The sequence below is a fragment of the Mixia osmundae genome (assembly GCF_000708205.1).
Source record: "Mixia osmundae IAM 14324 unplaced genomic scaffold scaffold_2, whole genome shotgun sequence".
NCBI classification, from domain to species: Eukaryota; Fungi; Basidiomycota; class Mixiomycetes; order Mixiales; family Mixiaceae; genus Mixia; species Mixia osmundae.
The window spans coordinates 443,863-458,399 of NW_014575562.1; the positions used below are offsets into that span (position 1 = coordinate 443,863).

Here is a 14,537-nt window from a genome sequence, read left to right on the forward strand (position 1 = left end):
CGCTGCAGCAGAGCCGCACTCTGCTCGAATGGGGTGTCTCTACGTTGACGAGTAGCCAAGTGAGCTTGTCTGTGTATCGCGACAGTGCATGTCAGTCGCGTCGACCGTTCCTCTCAAGATCTTGAGCCTCTCAGCGCTCGACGTTGCTGTGGCCGTCTTTCCAGCATCTGCCTCGCAGATGAGTTCGCCGATCGCTTCGAGCAGCAAGGTGAAGCTCGAGGATTCCCCAAAGAAATACAACAAATTCTCACCCGCAAAAGACTCATCGCCCAGCAAGAGACCAGCAGGCACTCAAGAGAGGGGCAACTCAAGCAGTCCCGCCAAGCGCAGTAAGGATTTTGCCGAGTTGAAGGCAAAAGATCCTCTCGATGACAGACCGCATCACGACCCACGTCTGATTCCACATGGACCCTCGCCGCGCTTTGGCGTACTTAGCGATATTTTGGACGTCATCCAAGAGAAACAGGCGTCCAAGAGACGCAAGCCAGAAATTACAGATAAATACATACTCGCCATTTTTGCTGTATGGTTGCTCCTGTTCGATGATGACTGGCAGCCTGACGAGCCCATAGAATTGGCGGAAAGATGTCGGATTGGATCTGTATCCCCTCATTCGCCTGCTCCTACCGGATGTCTGTGCTCGTTCCCTGAGGCGTTGCTAGACTGAAAGGCCCAAGTGTAGAAAGATCGCGAGCGAAATAATTACGGTCTGAAGGAGAACAACCTTGCAAAGGTCTATACAAAGGCGCTAAACCTCGACAAGGACACAAGCGCCGCTCAGAGGCTCAGAGACTGGAAGAACCCAACCCAAGGCGGCAAAGTGAGCGCACATCGCGAAAGTGTCCTTCTGCAGACTGAAAAGCCAGTAGGCTCGAGCGGGCGATTTTGCAAGTATAGCGAAGGAGGTCATTCAGGAACGATCCGGTGTCACGGAGCATGTCCTCACAATCGATGAGGTGAACGAAAACCTCGACAGGCTCGCGGCAGCGTCCGGAGAGTATGCACTCGAGCTGTATATGGAGAGAGTGCACTCACTTTTGCCGGCAGGAAAGACAAGGGCAAAGTCATCGCATGGTTCAACGAGCGCATGACCGCCAACGAACAGCGATGGCTCATCGGCATCATTCTTAAAGGTATGCAGCACAGACAATGCGCAGCTGCAGACTCACAGTAAGCTTCAGACATGAAGCTTTCTTTAGGTGAAAAGAGAGTCATGAAGGTTTTGCATCCGGATGCAATGGGTCTCTTCAATGTCTGCTCCGATCTCAAGCGCGTCTGCTGGACACTCTTCGATGCAGAGATCACCCTGACGAAAGATGTACTAGATCTGGCCCTTTACGTGTCTTGCTTGCTGACACCGATTAGGACACGGTCATCCGCTGTAATCGACACTTTCGTCCGATGTTTTGCAAGCGCAATGAGAAAGATCTTGGCGACGTCATCCGACTCATGCATCTCAATAATGTCCGCCCTTGAACTCGTGCGAGAAAATGTCTGCTCACATATAGCGAAACAGCCAGATCAGAAGTTTGTCATCGAAGAGAAGCTCGACGGCGAGCGCATTCAATTGCACAAATTCGGCAACAACTTTCGATACTGGTCAAGGTCTGCTCCAAACTTGGCCGTTCCAGATCTGCTGAACACGTACATCGTAGACAGGGAACTGATTATACTGTACGTATGAGCATTAAAGTCAGGTCACGCGCCAATTGAGTGCCGCAGAACCTGTACGGCGGCAATAAATACAAGGGCAGCTTGACGCCTCACATTCAGGAAGCTTTCGATAGCGCAATCAGCCAGTTCGTCCCTTGATTCTCGCTTATGGCGCAGTTGAAGTCTTTGCAGAATCATTCTAGACGGCGAGATGCTCGTTTACGATCCCATGATGGACAAGCTCTGCGCGTTCGGCACGCTCAAGAGTGCTGCCAAGCAAAATCAAGGCGTGTTCCCTCAACCTGGCATGCGCACTTGCTGATGCACTCACAGAGCCAACGTTCAGTGACGGATCGGCACAGAGACCCTGTCGTGCGTGCAGTGGTGGCATTGAACCCCAGGACTGACCCGTTCGCAGTGCGTATCTTTGACATTTTGCTCGTAAAGGGCGCGGATGGGGTCGTATACAATCTGGCCCAATATCCCCTTCAGAAACGTAAAGAAGCCCTTCGCACGCTCGTCAAGCCTATCAAAGGCTACATTGAATTCGCGCACGCAGTCGAAGGAGCCTCGCTAGACGATATCAAGCGTGAGATGGACGTCGTGCTGCAAGCTTCGGGCGAAGGCTTGGTCATCAAACATCCGCTTACGCTCTATCTGCCGGGTCAGCGCAATGAGGCTTGGATCAAACTCAAGCCAGAGTATATGGATGCGCTTTGGGAAGATCTTGACCTGATCATCGTCGGCGCTTTCTTGGGTGAAGGCAGACGAGGAGGCATGTATGGCTCATTCGCCGTAGCCTGTTTGGACGATCAGCTCTCGACGGAAGACCACAAGGTCTACGCCAATGTTGCAAAAGTTGGATCTGGCTTCAAGTATACGGACTATGTCAACTTCTATTCGGGAGACGAGTTCAAGAATCTCTGGACAAAGTTTCCAGCGCGTGGTCAGCCTGATCCCTCAAGCCTCAAATTTGGTGCAGAAAAGCCCGACTATTACATCGATCCTGCAAAGTCAGGTCAGCCCTTTGATGATGCCCGCCCGCCACTGACGACCAGAAACAGATCGATCGTGGTGACCGTGAAAGCGTCCTCTCTCGTGCGTGACGCGGTCAATTATGGCGCAGAAGTCACCCTTCGCTTTCCTCGTGAGCGCGACTCATGAACTGGTCAGCCGAGCTGAACAGAGTACGGCAGGTTGTACTGCTATACGGACAGACAAGGATATTGAGGACATCGAAACGCTGACGAGTCAGTCAGCTATACTACAGCCACGCAGGTGCTAAGTATGCGCAGGCGTCTGGGAGCGTCTGACGAAGCGTAAGCAACGACTTGGCGCAACAACTACGAAGCTCGAGTGCGTCATCTTCTACTCTCCAGACTCGGCGCTAAGTAGAGGACAGCGGTCATCTTCGACGACGAGTGCAGAAACGTAAAGCAGTCTCAAGCGAAGCGTCAGGCGACTCACAGCTTCCAAGGAGCGAGTCACAGCTCAAATCGCGCATCTTCAAAGGCCTGACCTTTCGTAGGCTAATCTGTGAATATTGTGTGTTCGAGCTTACAGCCTCTATAGTGGTCATGGAAGATGGTCCAACAGCTACAAAGAAGCAGCTGGAGATACTAGTGGCGACGCACGGCGGCGAATATCGGCAAGTGCCACCGATAGAAGACAACAGGCGGATAATAGCGCACAGACTGAATTGTACGCGGATTGTCTCCGTAGCGTTCCTTTCTGATGACAGTTCAGTCCATCGGGTCCGCAGGCTTTCGGAAAAGGGCGAGACCATCATCAGGCCAGAATGGGTAATGGATTGTGTCGATGCGCGGCGGAAGCTACCTTTGCTGGAAGAGTCAGTCACCTGTAAGCCTATCACTCAGACGGCTCATCAGTCTGACAGGTATGTCCTTCATGCCGGAAACGTGCCTATCGAAAGCGAAGAGGATCTTGATAAGACTCCAGAGGAAGATGACAGCGCTTCGCCCATTGATTTCATTCCAGATGTGCCAATGCGCACTTATGTCAGTGATAGCGAAACGGATGACGATGTTCCACGTGCAGCATCGCACGGTAGTGTCAAGGTACGTGCAGTCCTTACTGACACCTATCATGTCTGACACGCTTATAGCAGGAGGAGAACGACGAATCTGTGGGTGCTACCCGAGATGTTGCCTCGATGTGGTCCTCTCGATCGTTCTTTGCCTCGGAAGCGCCGGAGGATACTGGACAATTGACTCTTGCCGCCGACGAGCCCGAAACCATGCATTACGACAACGAGCAGATTTTCAAGCATCTCGTCTTCTACATCGATACAAGGGAAGCAGCACTCGCAAACGGACTCGATGTGTCGCCTGGAAGTGTCAGTGAGAATGAAGATGATGCGCGAGAAGCAGCGACATTGCTGATCTCGCGAGGCGCCAAGCTTGCAAGCAATCTTGACAGTTCTACCATGACCCATGTTGTTCTATTTGAGCAAGATCTATCAAGATGTGCAGATCTTTACAAGCGAACGCGACTACCCAAACTGAAACATATCGTCATCTCCGAATGGATCAAAGACTGCATCGCGGACGACACCCTACTCTCCGAGGCTGACTACAGACCCGCAGTCTAGGCTTCTATGTCCCACTCGTCAGGAGGATCGACATGCTCGACAGCGATTACACTCTGTGGAGGACGGTGAAGACCATCGCTCAAGACATCGCCCGGTGCGAGAGCTTGTATTGGCTGTGTCGGCACAGGTGGTGATGTTGCAAGAGCGCTGAATGCATTGGTCGGCGCTGGTCTAGCCCACACGCTTGGTTGAGGTGTCGATGGTCTGCTAACAGGCGTTCTGCTGGGGCTTGTGAGCCATTGCTGTTGTTGTCCGACCCAGACGACCTTTCCATTCGAAGGATCGACATGTGCCTTTTCAACTCGCTTGAAGGAGAGTGTTGAGGTTTTGAGCGAAGCGTATATGGCGGCTACGCGTTGCGTGAGCTCGGCAGCGGTACCAAGAGGTGCAAAGCGGACAATGACAGTATCATCTTTGACCCAGACGAGGGCAAAGGGGGTTGACTGCACGTGAGGACTGAGGGTGTCGCGCAGGACGGCTTCATCGACCCCGAAGACTTCGAGCAGGCACAGCGCGTTTGCTTCCGGCTTTACAAGAGCAGTTCTACGAATCGGTCCGCTCTGCAATTGTGTAGACTGCTTGGACTTGGCCACCGCCTCAGCCAGAGTTGGAGTCGGCACGACGGTCGCAAGTCGCCTCGTTACCTGAATGGAACGGTTGGGCTCCTCGTCAAAAGCCTCCGATTCGAGATTGAACTGCTCGGCCAGCTCGTGGACATATTTGCGCTGCTCCCGTTTCATTCGAGGTAGCATGTGACGCGCTTTGTCAGTCTCTGCAACAAAGGACAGAACCGCCGCGTAGACATTTCTTGCAAAGATCGTATTATTGCGGTAGAATTCGATCGTCTCAGGCAGCCAGGTCGATTTGAGCGTCGGCGTTGATTTCTTCTCTAGCCCCAAAGCAGCTGCAAGAGTAGCATTGCGCTTGGCGACTGCGCAGCCGTCATTACATTTAAGCTCTTTAGACTCGTTGGATAATGGATGAGCTTGACAGCTGCCGCAAACGAGACGCTGCGTGAGGTTGCCACACTCGCATTTAGCAACGACGAGCTCCGGGCAAGGCGAGTCGATCTTGCAAGCTGCAGGCGCATGACACGGCAAAGGACAGGGGTGGCCGCAGAACTTTCGAGGCTTTGCACACACTTGAGCGCAGGGACTGCAAGGTCCAATGTGACAGGAGCGTGGGCATTGATGAGCACCGCAAGCGAGAGTAAGCTCGCATGGCTTGCCGCAGCTGATCAGCGCCGAAGAACATCTGACGTTCTTGACGAGCGTCTGCCGATGACATTGACAAGCCTTTGCTGTAAGGAAAGGACAAGCGGGGCATTCTTCTGTCTCGTGACAGGCATGTGGGACTTTGGGATGACCACAGGGAGGATGCGGACGAATGCAGGGGCGGTTGCAGATGATGACAGTGCCGCATCGAACAGGCGGCTCAATGACCGTCAATCCGCAATGGCAGATGAGCTCCTCGAAACTGCTCTGTAGACAGGACGGACACTTGCCCGCATGGTCATTGAGCGGGCAAGTATGATTGCCGCACGAAAGCTTGCGGCCGCAGACGCGATCGCATTGATGCCAACCCATCGGATCTTGCATCTCTTCCGCTCTACCTCGGAGCTTGCCTTTACGCCGACCCAGACCTTCCTCGAACTGCATAGGGCAGCACTGTGGACAAGCAATCAGCGGAAGGCGAGTCGTATAAGAGAAAAACATACAATCCGACCGCATTCGTGGCGCTTGCAATGGCGCAGGGAGCGACAAACGCGCTCGCAGAGATAGTCGCCGTCTTCTTGGGAAGCTTGAGCGCAAGTCCGAGAAACCTTTTCATTGCCGCAACGACAAACCGTCGAGATGAGCTCGTGGCATTCGCCGCAGGGACCATTGTGGCAGCTTCGAGCACACAGGTGATCGCAACCGGCGAGCATCTTACCACAGACGGCACCACAGGAAGGTATGGGATCGCTGCAAGTCGAGCGAGGCTTGTCTGCCAATGCAGATAGCGGCGTTTTGCCGCAAGGGCACGTTGACATCACGGCTGGCGATCTTGGACAGATCGATAGCTCTTTAGCCAGATGTGGATGGCAGGCGCCAGCTTCACAGTGATGCAGACCGCAGTCGTACCTCCAGGGACACGCCTTGTCGCAGCTGTATTCGCCTGCGTGTGCCTCGTCTGCGTCAATGGTGTAGCAACGCGTGCGGTCTGATGCTGAGGTCGCAGAGCAAGCCTCTGTGCGTGAGAATTGCCCGCAAAAACACTCTTTTTGGCGCGGGATGTCGCAGGGGCCGCAGTCGCCCGCGTGGCAGACTTGCGAGCATGCGTGGAGACCACACGCCATGATCTTACCGCAAGTCTGATGACAGCTCACCGAATCGGCCGATTGCGTCTGAATAGCTAATGCGTCGACGCCAGCCCTTACGATGCTGGGGTGTATGGCTGAACATTTGAGTGTCTTTTGCTGCTTGCCGCAATAGCAGGTCTGATGAACTGGAATTTGACACTGATCGCACGGCCCAGGGTGACAGATAAGGGGGCAAGGATGTGTACAGCCTTCTGGTCGGGCACGCGTGCACTGTGAGCCGCAGGAATGGGGTATAGATGAATTTGCGTGGGCCTGCTGATTCGCTCTGCCGCAAAAGCATTTGTATTTCTTGGGTATCTCTTCTTCGGCGAAGCCAGTCTGACAGGCTGGACATCGCCATTCTATGGTATCAGGTGCAGCTGCTTCTGTAATGCGGAGTCGCTCTTTGATCGCATCGACAGAGGTGTGAGCCCACTTTTGAATGCAGCTTAGGTGCAAGACAGAGTAGCAGATTGAGCAAGAGTGTATGCTCTGGTTGCGCTTGATAGTGTTCATACAGATCATACAGTCGGACGTTTGCTTCGTCAGCTCCTCCGTCAATCTTTCTCTGAGCGACTGATGGCCATTGGTCATCAGCGCCGTCGTAGATGCAGATGCCGGTCTGCGTGCATGGCGTGGTCGACGAGGTGGTTCACCTTGGGCAGATGAAGCGGCAGACGACGATGTAGTGGTGTCATTGCTCGCCGTCTGGCCTGCGCCGTCGACTGTCAGATTCTGGCCAAATTGAGCCCTCCTCCGTCCTCTGCCTCCTCGGGGCAGTTGCACTCCTTCGGGAGCTCGCAACTCGATAGCTGCAGGCTCTGTAGGCTCTCTGGGATGACCTTGTGGTCTACGAGCACCCCTACTGCGTCCTCTACCACCTCGACCTCTGCCCCGACCTGGTGCAGACAGTCCAGCGTCGCCACCGATCGCTGAGGTGGCATCGGCTCGCGCTGTGCTGCTAGCATCACCGCTACTAGGCTGAAAGCTAGGCGCCGTCGCAGACAGCATATCGTGTGCTGTTGAACGCTCAGATCTAGGGAGATCTGGGCAAGATCTGCAGCAAGCTAGCCAAAAAAACCCGCGCGTCATCTTGCAAAGGGCTCAAACGCGAGCAGCTTGCGACTGCTTCATCACGCTCAGTGCGAGCCGAACTACGCGTGCGAACTCGTCAGCATGCCGTGGGTCAATCTCGATACGAACGCGCTCAAGAGCAGCACCCTATTCGAAGAAGGCAGCGGCTCCTTCAAGTTCCTGGATCTCACGCGACAGCAGCGTCTCATTGGCTTCTGCGCATGTCTGGCCGGTGCGCTGCATTGTCATCTGCCAGCACAATCAACTGATAATGCTAGAATGCTGCAGGAGGCTTTGCCATCTCGCTCGTCGGCGCGGTTCTGTTCACATTTGGCCAGATCACGTCGTTCGCATTGGTACGGCTGTTGTCGACGTCGTGATGCTGCTCATAGCTCTGCAGCTTTATGTCATCGGCATCGTCGTCAGCTTGGTCGTGCGTTCGGTCTCGTAGCTTCTGTTGCGCGAACTCTGACATCGCGTACGACAGGGCACGGGGTTCCTGATAGGCTTCTTCAAGCAACTCAAGCTCGTAGGTCTACTTACTCGCGTCTGATGCACAGTCACTGAAGATGCGTTGGTCTGCAGATGTTTAAGCCAGAACGGATAGGCAGGCAACACGCAATGACGAGGCGACCACGCTGAAGCTCATTTTGCAGGGGCTGCACTCATCTTTCTGGGATCAATTGCGATGGTGTTTGTGAGCGGTAGGTGCTTACATCTTCGTCACGTAGGTTCTGAAGCTCTCCTTGGCAGCCTTCATTTTGCACAACGATTTGCTGGTCATCATCTTTGCTATCGTCTCTTACGTCGCGTACATATGGCAAGTGTTCTGCTGCAGACTCTGTGGACGTGCTAAGACTCAGCTAACAGGTACGCACTGAGCTATATACCGTACGCAAGGGGCATGGCAAGCAAGATAGTGCATTCGATCGTGTAGTTCAGTGCACTATGTATGTACACTGGCATGACATGCCCCGCTGCGGATGTGGAGGATGATTACTACTCCTGACGGATTTCGGGCCACTACGACAGCGTACCGAGCATCAAACAAAGATACACAGCTCATGCGCCCTCGGCCGGCCCGACTTGACAACTTGGGGGCAACGGCGCCGTTCTGCTAACCAAAATTCACTATTCAATTAGCAAGGAACCGATCGCGCTTGCGAGCCCGCGATTGACCTCGTGTCGCGATTCACGACAAATGTGCACTATCATGGAGATCTCTTTCTCGCTTCTCCAGTCGGAGCAGATCGTCTGACGTCTCCCCATGTTCGCTTCTTAGCTCGCGTAGATCTCTCTGATATGATTCGAACCACTATGTCCTTGACCTGACACTGTCTGTCTTCAACATTGCCCGAATGACCACTCGAGCTAGACAGCATACGCAGGAGGAGCTAGATGAGCTACATCGCTTCAACATCCTTGTGCCATTCTATCTGTGGATTGCGCTCGTCGGCATCCTTGTCTTGGCATCCTTCAAGCAGCTCGCGACTCATCTGATAGCGAGCTCAAGATATCGCTACAGTAAGCGTGTGCTCCGACTCAAAGCTGGTCTGCCCTCTTCCCATCGAGGTTCCGTTCAGACTGTAGCCGAAAAGGATGCAACGCGAGGCATCAAAGCCGCAGAGGGCGCCACGCCGGTGAGTCCAGCCGACGAAGGCCTGGATGTGCGCGGCTACTTGCCACATCTAGCAAAGGCAACATTGGCAATCTGGCGCAAGTATGCCACTCGCAAACACTGGCTTGCGACACAGCTCCATCTTCAAAGCACGGGACAGCTGCTTCTGATCGTCGCCTACATTGGACTCAACGTCGGTCTCGTGCTCGGAGGCGCAAAGGGCGACATAGATTGGCGGTCACATCATGCTGCTCGTCTCGCGAATGCCAACTTGCCGCTTGTGATTGGTTTGGCGAGCAAGAACAACGTCCTCGCTTATTTGACGGGCTTTTCATATCATGTCTTGAATGCGATCCACCGCTGGTCCGCCAGACTCGTGATCATACTCAGTCTGATTCATATCGGAGGTCGATCGTACGTCAACGTTCCGAGGGTCGCGCCAACCGGTCCTGGACAGGCTTATATCGTCTGGGGGATCGTCGCTACCCTTCTCCTTGCAATTCTGCACTTTACATCATTCCACCCTGTTCGCAACCGATTCTACCAAACGTTCATCATCTCGCATGTCCTGTTGTTTGTCTTCTTCTTTATCGCTCTCGCTATCCACCGTCCGCAAACTGCACCATTCCTTTACGCCGGACTCGGCATCTGTAAGTCGCTTCAGGTTCCGACTGAAATAAGCTAATATGTCTATAGACGTTGTTGATCGAGTCGTGCGTACAGGCCGCATAATCTACTACCACTATTTCAAGCCGACTCGCGAGAAAATCAACGCATGGGTCAAAGTCTTGCCTGGCGATACGATGCGGGTCACATTGCGCACACGGATGCGTTGGCGCGCGGGTCAGCATGTATATCTGCATGTGCCGGGTAAGCCCTACAGGAAGACCGTGAACGCTTGCTGACGAGTGTCCGAGGTAGACATCAGCGTGGGCGGGCATCCTTTCAGCATCAGCTCCATAGATCACGAGCTGGGCATGCCGTTCCGACCTCACGACCAAGCGGAAAGTACTCAACGCCTGCTCATCCGTGTTAGGGAGGGTATGACTGGTCGATTGCGTGACTTTGCACTCGCGCACAAGGAGGGCCACTTGGAAGCCAACAGCTCCCTGGGCGTGCCGATTGGTCGAGCTTGGATCGAGGGACCCATGGGCGCTCTGCCGCCGTTTCGCGATCACCAGACCGTCTGCCTGGTATGTCTGCTGCTCATCCGACGCATGCGAGGACTCATCGGATATGCCAGGTTGCGGGCGGGTCGGGCATCACTTTCATCACGCCTATACTGTGTGATCTGGTAAGCCGAGCGCTGGCAAATATGCGAGCAGGCTATGCATCTACAACTGCGACGACGCTCGTCAAAGTGCACTGGAACGTGCGCTCATTGTGTAAGTGTACGTCTCATCCGGCTTGCAATCATCTGACCAGCGCGAAAACGCAGCTCATATCGAATGGATTGCGGACACGCTACGCGAATGCATCGCGCTCTCGCCGCCTGGCTTCCTCGAGTTTACTATTCACTGCTCGCAGATCAAGGAGACAACAGCACACTATCTCACCAGCGAGGATGACGCACGGCCTGTCAGTCTGCTCGTACAGCCCGGGCGTCCGAATTACGAGGTCATACTGGAAGATGTCATCAATTTGACCGATCGATCGGACTGGGTCGCTTGCGGTACTTGCGGACCCTCGCCCATGTCCGAGGCCGTCGCTCGTGCGGTACAGAAGAGCATACAGCCTCGAGCGGTCATGCGGGGCGAGAATCGCAGACTTGTCACGTTCTTCCGGGAAGAATTTGGATACTGATTTTGCATACCTATCACATAACGCGAGAAGCAAGGCTGTTGTACGAGATATACAATGCTACACAAATTTCACACATATGCTGGTCGATCCAAACCGTACTTCACAGCAGATTGCGCAGTTGCAGCGCCTGCTCCGCTGTCACCCTGGCAGGCATTTGTAGGTCGACTTTGACGACCATGTCGCCTTTGCCTTTTCCGCTGCCTTTGCGTGTGATCGGGAACCCTTTGCCGGGCACTCTGATTTCCTGGCCTGGTTTCAAAGGAATGCCGCCCGTTTGCGGATTTGGGAAGGGCACGTTGAATGTGATGACTTCGCCGGAGAGATGCTTGACGCTCCGTTTCTTCTCCGTTGTTCCTGCCAAGGCGTCCGCAAGGGGTACAGGTAGTGGGTAGACGAGGTCGTCGCCATCGCGCTTGAACGTCGGATGGGGTCGCTCTTCGACGACGAAGACGATGTCTTGAGAGGTCGTGCCTCGAGAAGTCCTTTCCTCGTTGCCTGCCCCATTGAAGCGAATCTTCGTGCCTGCTTTCCAGCCTGGCTTGATGACAATCTCCAGCACTTTCTCTTCTTGTGCGCCGGAAAGCGTCTTCCTGCTAATCTTGAGCCTGCCACGAGAAGTCAGCTTGAGCATGACTGCACGCGCAGAGTGACTCACTTTTTGGTGGTGCCTGTGTATAATGATTCGAGGTCGACAGGTAGCGGTCGAGTGATTTCCGGCGCCTTGATGGGTTCTGGCGTCCCCCTGCCGTTGGGCATCCCACCTGGCATGCCTGATGCTCCGCCTCCAAACATGCCAGCCATGTCGTCGTCGACGTCCATGGGGTGCATGCCGCTCTGCGCTCTCCTTGGCTGTCCGCCGGCGAAGGAAGCAAAAGGGTTGCCTCCTCCCCCACCTGCGCCTCCGAATGCGCTACCGAACATCTGTTCGAAGATTGTCGTGGGATCGCTTGGCTGGAAACCGCCTGGACCGCCGCTACTCGAGAACGAGAAGCCTGGACCGCCTGCGCCTCCGCCAAAGGATGCAAATGGGTTGCCCCCGCCTCCGCCTGGCATACCGCCAAAGCCAGAGGCTGAAGCACCGGGAGGGGGCCGGCCCTTGAGGCCTTCCTCGCCCACTTGGTCGTAAATTGCACGCTTGTTCGAGTCGGACAGCACTTCATACGCTTCTGAGATCTCCTGCTCGGGCCGCCGTGTCAGCGCTGACTGTGACGCAAGATGACTCTGCTGACCTTGAACTTCTTCCCTGCCGCTTCTTCTTTGCCCGCATTCCTGTCGGGGTGCCACTTCATCGCTGCCCCGGACTGTCAGCATGGTGTCAATTCGCTCATGGCACCGTGCACGCACCCATCTTCTTGTAGGCCTTCTTGAGCTCATCGTCGGTGGCAGTCTTGTCGACGCCGAGTGACTTGTAGTAGTCCTTGCCCATGCTTGCCCGCTCCCTGCCAGCTGATCTCGTCTTTATCGATTATCGCCCGTCGCGACAACGAAACTTCGAGAAAGTGCGAGTGCCACCGAGCGACCGACGGCTTGGCTTGGCTTGGCCTGGGTTGCGAGGATGTCGTGGATCTGGGCGGATGTCAAGTCTCTTCTGCCGCTACAAGAGCACGAGGTTGTCCGAGGCTTCCCGACGGCAGGCAATGCTGCCCCTCAGACAGATGACCTGAGGAGCACATCGTCAAATTCGCGCATCATCGCTTTCCAAAGGCATCTCGGCAAGTCTGCCTCCCGCTATCTGACTCCCTACGCTCATAGCAGGGGCTAGGATGTCCCTTCTGCGAGAAGACGGTGCGACAGATGATCAGGGCTGCCCCCAAGAAAGAGAAGGTCGAGTTCATTATCGTCTCGCACGCGACGCAGCAAGAATCCGACGAATGGCTTACGGATTTGCTTCATCGTATGCCCCATGAACGTCCGAGCAATGTTCGCATCGTGGCCGATCCGGAAAGAAGGCTGTATGCCAAGTGGGGCGTCGGCCAACTCGGCTGGGCTGCCCTTTTCAACATGGACACGCTCTCCAAAGTGTCCCAGCTAGCCAAAGAAGGCATCAAGAATACTTACACACATGGTGTATGCTTCACCCTTGTTCGGCTTCGACGGCGCTGACGGGCAAGGCAGAATCGATGGCAGAACCACGGCACGTTTGCAGTCGACCCCAAAGGCACGATCACATGGAGCCATCTTGGCAAGGATGCAGGCGATATGTCAGACATTGGTGCCGCCATCGCTTCTCTATCGTAACCAGTGCACCTTTGCAAGCACTGCTGTTGACCACGACCGTGCGCTCGGATGCACCTTGGTGTTAAGTTGTGCTCCGCGTTGGCCCTTCGGGCAACGCTAGCAGTGACGTCGATGCTGTAGCTCCGCTCGTACTGCTGCAATCTCCTTCCTGGTAGCACGTCACTATCGCGCCCTTGACCGAGCAGGCGGCTCTGGGAACCAGCCAAAGCGAGCAAGACTGACGCGACCGCCTTCTTGCATACCGGCCAAACCGAATGCATCAGGTCCGTAGCCAGGCTCGTCCGCCGGTCCTGCAGCATTGCGGACGACGACGCCTTCCGCCCTGAGCATGACTGCTTGCCGCTCGAGCGAGGCAGAGTTGCCGCGGGGTGATATGACACCAGAGGAAGAGATGATGCGATGCCAAGGTACGAAATCTGGATTCGCTATGCGATGCTGACGATGAAAGTCTTCAAACTCGGCTTCCCCTGGTCCTGTCTCTTGCCCGCTTTCTGAACCGTGCCTTTCTTCAATCAGTTCGCCGTCTATGAAAGGTCTGGCCAGGCGGGACGGCAGATGCTTGAGCGCTTGGCCGACCAGACGCGAGTTCTGCGGCCTGCCCATGAGCTGCTCCCTGTCACTACTCGCTCGCCAAAGAACCTTCTGAGAAGCTTACCTGTCCTATTTGTGAGCTAGCACACTCTCGAGCGCTCCCAACCTGCCTTTGCAATGTGACCGTATGTACAGACTCGGCCCTCAGGTACCGTCCGGATGAGTCGATAGGCCTCCCTGAAGAAGTCATGCGTCACGTCGTCCGATTCTGGTCGGCCTTGCATCGCCGGACTGGCGCTTCTGCGGACATCAGGACGTCTGCCCTGTCGAGACATCTTGGCCTTCCACGTATGAGACAAGGCTGCGTTGCCAACGAAACGCGTTAGATCGCGCCGTTCGTGCCACTGTGATATACATTTACAGATGCGGCCGAAACATCAATCAGTCGAGGCGCACTCAGAGGCACAATTTCGTGATAAGCCAGTCATAGGCAAAAAGTTGGCAAAAAGATGCCTGACCGCAGAGTCGAACTGCGTGCAAGGGATTGAAGAAAGCTTTTCGAGATCTTAAAAGATTGCTATGAGACCCTTATGTTACCGGTACACCAGTCAGGCGCGACTGACCTCGCCGTCCTGAAGCTATATATCCTCAAAACGATGATCGATTCC

The 14,537-nt window shown here is 54.8% G+C and overlaps 7 protein-coding genes across 7 annotated transcripts; 4 read left to right on the forward strand and 3 right to left on the reverse strand.

The window, feature by feature from the left end:
- Positions 1-88: 88 nt before the first annotated feature.
- L969DRAFT_92572 (uncharacterized protein) lies at positions 89-4,178 on the forward strand (the record flags this gene model as incomplete). Its single annotated transcript, XM_014714469.1, has 22 exons — positions 89-523; positions 573-632; positions 683-820; positions 870-997; positions 1,048-1,133; positions 1,182-1,318; positions 1,366-1,464; positions 1,517-1,605; positions 1,656-1,674; positions 1,723-1,799; positions 1,846-1,940; positions 1,987-2,025; positions 2,072-2,666; positions 2,718-2,800; positions 2,850-2,903; positions 2,949-3,009; positions 3,056-3,177; positions 3,226-3,354; positions 3,400-3,502; positions 3,551-3,731; positions 3,779-4,091; positions 4,138-4,178. 22 exons carry the CDS (start codon positions 89-91, stop codon positions 4,176-4,178), a joined length of 3,084 nt encoding a protein of 1,027 aa, XP_014569955.1.
- An 82-nt stretch (positions 4,179-4,260) lies between these two features.
- Positions 4,261-7,616, reverse strand: L969DRAFT_44960 (uncharacterized protein; the record flags this gene model as incomplete). The annotated part of the gene is made up of 2 exons (XM_014714470.1): positions 4,261-5,931; positions 5,982-7,616. The coding sequence occupies 2 exons, from the start codon at positions 7,614-7,616 to the stop codon at positions 4,261-4,263; spliced, it is 3,306 nt and encodes a 1,101-aa protein (XP_014569956.1).
- A 165-nt stretch (positions 7,617-7,781) lies between these two features.
- L969DRAFT_92574 (uncharacterized protein) lies at positions 7,782-8,616 on the forward strand (the record flags this gene model as incomplete). Its single annotated transcript, XM_014714471.1, has 8 exons — positions 7,782-7,911; positions 7,968-8,035; positions 8,080-8,112; positions 8,167-8,208; positions 8,265-8,286; positions 8,336-8,383; positions 8,433-8,499; positions 8,550-8,616. The coding sequence occupies 8 exons, from the start codon at positions 7,782-7,784 to the stop codon at positions 8,614-8,616; spliced, it is 477 nt and encodes a 158-aa protein (XP_014569957.1).
- Positions 8,617-9,037: 421 nt separating this feature from the next.
- Positions 9,038-11,188, forward strand: L969DRAFT_614835 (uncharacterized protein; the record flags this gene model as incomplete). The annotated part of the gene is made up of 5 exons (XM_014714472.1): positions 9,038-9,947; positions 9,994-10,167; positions 10,219-10,490; positions 10,541-10,682; positions 10,736-11,188. The coding sequence occupies 5 exons, from the start codon at positions 9,038-9,040 to the stop codon at positions 11,098-11,100; spliced, it is 1,863 nt and encodes a 620-aa protein (XP_014569958.1). The 3' UTR covers positions 11,101-11,188.
- Positions 11,118-12,936, reverse strand: L969DRAFT_85124 (uncharacterized protein). Its single transcript, XM_014714473.1, has 4 exons — positions 12,445-12,936; positions 12,330-12,391; positions 11,756-12,276; positions 11,118-11,705 (listed from the first exon to the last, which is right to left on the reverse strand). The coding sequence occupies exons 1-4, from the start codon at positions 12,524-12,526 to the stop codon at positions 11,201-11,203; spliced, it is 1,170 nt and encodes a 389-aa protein (XP_014569959.1). The 5' UTR covers positions 12,527-12,936; the 3' UTR covers positions 11,118-11,200.
- Positions 12,566-13,419, forward strand: L969DRAFT_299364 (uncharacterized protein). Its single transcript, XM_014714474.1, has 3 exons — positions 12,566-12,812; positions 12,863-13,167; positions 13,216-13,419. Exons 1-3 carry the CDS (start codon positions 12,656-12,658, stop codon positions 13,336-13,338), a joined length of 585 nt encoding a protein of 194 aa, XP_014569960.1. The 5' UTR covers positions 12,566-12,655; the 3' UTR covers positions 13,339-13,419.
- Positions 13,076-14,474, reverse strand: L969DRAFT_85127 (uncharacterized protein). Its single transcript, XM_014714475.1, has 2 exons — positions 14,040-14,474; positions 13,076-13,944 (listed from the first exon to the last, which is right to left on the reverse strand). Exons 1-2 carry the CDS (start codon positions 14,202-14,204, stop codon positions 13,501-13,503), a joined length of 609 nt encoding a protein of 202 aa, XP_014569961.1. The 5' UTR covers positions 14,205-14,474; the 3' UTR covers positions 13,076-13,500.
- Positions 14,475-14,537: the final 63 nt, after the last annotated feature.